Consider the following 4,204-nt stretch of genomic DNA (forward strand, 5'->3'; position numbering starts at 1 on the left):
TTTTTTAATTTATTTAACATTTGACTTTTTAATTAATTTTCTCACCAAAAACATACTTTGTAGAAGTTTGTAACTACTATAAGCAAAGTTTACAGAACAGAATGCTATTCTGTAAACTTCGCTATAAGTCGCGATTGGATTCAACAACATGGAGCGCGGACTATAATAAGTCGTTGGCAAACGACATATGCTGCGTTCTCGATTTGATTGCTGGTAGATCGATCGGACTATTCACCCACATCCTGTTGTTTTGGTTTTACTGCATATCTTTGTGTTCTATACTCTATTTAAATTTTTAAAATTAGAAATTGTAAAAAACTTTGTAATTTAAATTAATTAAGTAAACTAGCAGTGATATTATATTATTTATACTACTTTACATTATCGTTTATTGATTGTTCTAATTTTCATTATTACTAACCTAAAAATTTGCTAACTTTCAACTTGCGGAGTACTAAATAAGCTATATTACCTATTAAACACTACTAAACATTTATATCGAGAATTATGCCCAAATCCCAAACAGAAGAACTGAAATGTTGCACGCCAGAATCAATTAGTCAAAAGCTGAAAATCCTCTGTTTGCATGGCTACCGACAAAATGCAGAAGTGTTTAAGGAAAAAACAGGGTCTTTTAGGAAAATGGTGCATAAATGGGTACAATTTAACTATATCACTGCACTCCATAAAGTAATTTTGGTGGATAATATAGAGGCATTAGAAGATAAAGAATGTGGACAGTCCAGAGATGAAGGTAAATCCAGTTTCAAAATTGTATATTCAAATAGATTTATTTTTCTATGAACAATGGTTGTCCTATAACAAATGTCTATTAAACAGTTTATAAAAATGCCAGGTAATCAATGCGCAGCCAATAAACAAATTGCAGATAATTCCTTAATGCAGCGTTATACTCAAAGTGTGCTCCGCGGAACCTCCAGCAGTCATAATAAATAAATGCATGTATTAAAGTGGACCTGTATCTATCTTTTTTTGTATGATTATTAATAAACAATTCACATATAACTGCTTTTGCTTTTAGTTTAGAGTTCCCTTAAAAATTTAGTTTTTTTAAAGGGTTCCATCATGAAAAAAGTTTGAGTAACACTGCCTTAATGTGTCAAGCAAGTTCAAACAATATTCTGAAACAACTTTTTTCCACAAATATTATTAGGCACATTATATTAATGTATCAAGGAACTGAAATAAATACAACCTCCATTAAATGATGATGTCAAATTACCATATTTATAAAATAGTAATGTAATGACATTTCTTTTTTATTAAGTAGACAACTATAAATTAATAGCATATTCCTTCTCAACTTAATGCAATACTACTAATAAAAGTATGTAAAAGATGGAGAGGATTATGTGCTTCAGTTACATAAAATAACAATTATTCTATTATCAGAAATTTGTACCTATATCACAAAAGACTATTAATGATTTTATTCAGAGATTCTATACATATTTACTGTGAAAAAATACATAAATAACAAAGAACTTTTTATGAACCAACAATATATATTTATATCATAAAATTGCACAAAATATTGAAAAAAGTAACTTTTTTTTTCAACTTTATTACCTGGTAGTGTATAACCTAGGACGTTTAGGACATATATTCATAGGAACTTTTTTCCTTAAATTTGTGCAAGGAATATGCTACTGAATTTTTTTGCAAAACTAAAAAATTCAATTTAATTTTTATTACATTATGAGAAATATTCACTTGTGTAGAATCACACTTAATATAACACATTGCGCAGATGCATGAAAAATTATTAATAATAATCCACCTTATTTCATATAATGGGTTAATGGGTATAGTCAAACTCTTTTCATGACATATCATGACCCATAATGCAACTGACTTGGAGATATAGGTTTGTGACAAGAAATATTTTTTAAGTTATACTTTCTATCTGTATTTTTTATCAGAAGCTCTTGGTTTTGCCTGAAATATTCATCTTTCTATCTCTCTGTGTATTTTTCCCACCTTACTAAAAAAAACTAAACTAACTAAAAAAAACTACACTTTTTAATGTAAAACTTAACAGTTACATTACTAGGAGGTTTTTGTATTCAATTGAGGTCTACATCCAAAATGACGATATTTAAATGAATATGATTAAGATTTAATTTAACTAGTAATCAATATTCTTGGAAATTATTTAATTTTATTTTTAACTAACAAACTTAAGATTTTACTATGACATTTATAATTTGTTTTTTTTTTACTTAATGTGAAAAATTTTTGTGATATTAAATCTACTATATTGACACAAATAAAGACTTGAGTCAAAAAAAGAATTGAGTGCATGGGAAAGCAGTTTTCCATGTACTTAATTTAAGCATTAAAGATGATTATGTGTATGCAGTAAATATAATTATTTATTTAACTCTTTAATTATTTTTTTTTTTTTTAGAACAGTATGGTTGGTTTTTTAATAGAGATGACAAAACCTATAGAGGCATTCGGCAGGGAGGCCCAGCAATTGGATTTGAAGAGTCTGTACAGTTAATTGAGGAAGTTTTTGAAAAAGAGGGTCCATTTGATGGAATATTAGGTTTTTCTCAAGGTGCTTGCTTTGTGGGTCTGTTATGTGATTTACAACAAAGAGGATGTAAGAAATTTATACACATTTGGTTAAATTCGAAAAATATTTTTACCAATATTTTTAGTAACCAAAAATATTAAATTTAATTTTGCAATAATGGCAAGCGGTTTTAAATCTCAAAGTTGGCCACATTTAAAATACTATTCAGATAGAATAACTCTTCCCACAATGCATATATTTGGAGAGACAGATAAAGTAATTCCAACAGGTAAGAAGGTTCTACTTTTTTTATGTAACTCAAACTGTTTCTTTTTATGGATATCAGAGATGAGCGAGGCACTTTCGCTATGTTTCGAAGATCCAGTGGTAGTGAGGCATCCAGGTGGACATTATCTTCCAGCATCCGCTCCTCAAAAACACGAGTATCAGAAATTCTTTAAAGTTCAAATATTACAGAAACAGTATAGGGAACAAAACGAAGAGAAAAACACTTAATTATTATATATTCCTAGGAATGTGAATTAAATATTGTTAAAGAATGTAACAATTCATATTTTTTTTTAAAGAAAAGAATATAAAATCTTTATTGTATCAATTCATATTGATACTAGGTAGTATACCAAAATAATTAAGTAATCCCGACTTATGTGCATTATAATAACCAAATGGTATTTGAAAGATCTCTTTTGATTTACAAAGAGGATTTGACTTGGTATTTGGTTATTTTATCAAATTGTTCTAAAATTAACTAACGACAGGAATTTGTCTTAGTTACATTTTTATGTTGAAATTCCTTAAAATATACCTGAATATGATAAAATATGATTCGGAGTAAAATGAATTTTGAAATAAACATTCATAAGCCTCTCATATGTTATCTGGCAATATCAAGAATTTACGTATTGTCGAAATTGCTTTGTGATGTTTAATAGTATTGTTGGCAAATACCAACTATTTATTGCCAAAGTCTCGAATCTTCAAAATATTACTCAATATTTGACGTCTGTTCCATAAATGAACATAGAAATCTTAACTGGAACTCCGGCTATAATGTAGATAGATGTCAATCGCGGTATCACTCAAAATAGACACCCTTTATCAACTATTAATATAATAAGTGATTTATTCTGTTCATCAAAAATAGTAATAATTCGGCGAGAATAATTTCAGAATAAGGTTGCTCCTATAAAAAATAAGGAAAGTTTTTAGTCTACCCAGAAGTCTTAAAACTTCTATTTGAACGTTTTTCTTTAATTTGATAGCTTTCGAAATGAATAAATATGCGTAATTACAACCAATTGGGTGCGTTTCTTTCAAATTTCCATAGATTACAGTATTATTTACAAGAAATTACCAACAATACTAATTTTATATACGTCATTAGAAGAAAAAATTAAATTTTTGTATACATTCGCTTAATTAAAAGTTTTTGCTAAACATAAGTTAACAAAAAATTTTCTATGGTCCTTATATAAATATCAAATGTACCTAAATGATTACTTCATATTCGACAGAACAAGTGCAAAGTAGACCTCAGCAAGAAAACATCATTAAAATATTCTGCTACTTTACCAACTAGCAGTCTTTTTAGACGTACCTATTTTAAATTACAGAAGGGGAGTTTTTTATAGTGGGAGATTG

The 4,204-nt window shown here is 28.0% G+C and overlaps 1 protein-coding gene across 1 annotated transcript; it reads left to right on the forward strand.

Annotated features, from left to right (window-relative positions):
• The first annotated feature begins 218 nt into the window (after positions 1-218).
• LOC126733981 (esterase AGAP003155) lies at positions 219-3,110 on the forward strand. Its single transcript, XM_050437483.1, has 4 exons — positions 219-754; positions 2,432-2,629; positions 2,688-2,831; positions 2,889-3,110. The coding sequence occupies exons 1-4, from the start codon at positions 508-510 to the stop codon at positions 3,056-3,058; spliced, it is 759 nt and encodes a 252-aa protein (XP_050293440.1). The 5' UTR covers positions 219-507; the 3' UTR covers positions 3,059-3,110.
• The last annotated feature ends 1,094 nt before the right edge of the window (positions 3,111-4,204 follow it).

The sequence above is a fragment of the Anthonomus grandis genome, chromosome 3, assembly GCF_022605725.1.
Source record: "Anthonomus grandis grandis chromosome 3, icAntGran1.3, whole genome shotgun sequence".
In the NCBI taxonomy this organism is placed as follows: domain Eukaryota; kingdom Metazoa; phylum Arthropoda; class Insecta; order Coleoptera; family Curculionidae; genus Anthonomus; species Anthonomus grandis.

What these genes read in the sequence shown, in the direction of transcription:
- LOC126733981 (XM_050437483.1), top strand. Translation starts at nt 508, where the DNA reads ATGCCCAAATCCCAAACAGAAGAACTGAAATGTTGCACGCCAGAATCA. An exon ending in TGGACAGTCCAGAGATGAAG is followed by an intron (nt 755 to 2,431) that starts GTAAATCCAGTT and finishes TTTTTTTTTTAG; the next exon opens with AACAGTATGGTTGGTTTTTT. An exon ending in AGATAAAGTAATTCCAACAG is followed by an intron (nt 2,832 to 2,888) that starts GTAAGAAGGTTC and finishes TATGGATATCAG; the next exon opens with AGATGAGCGAGGCACTTTCG.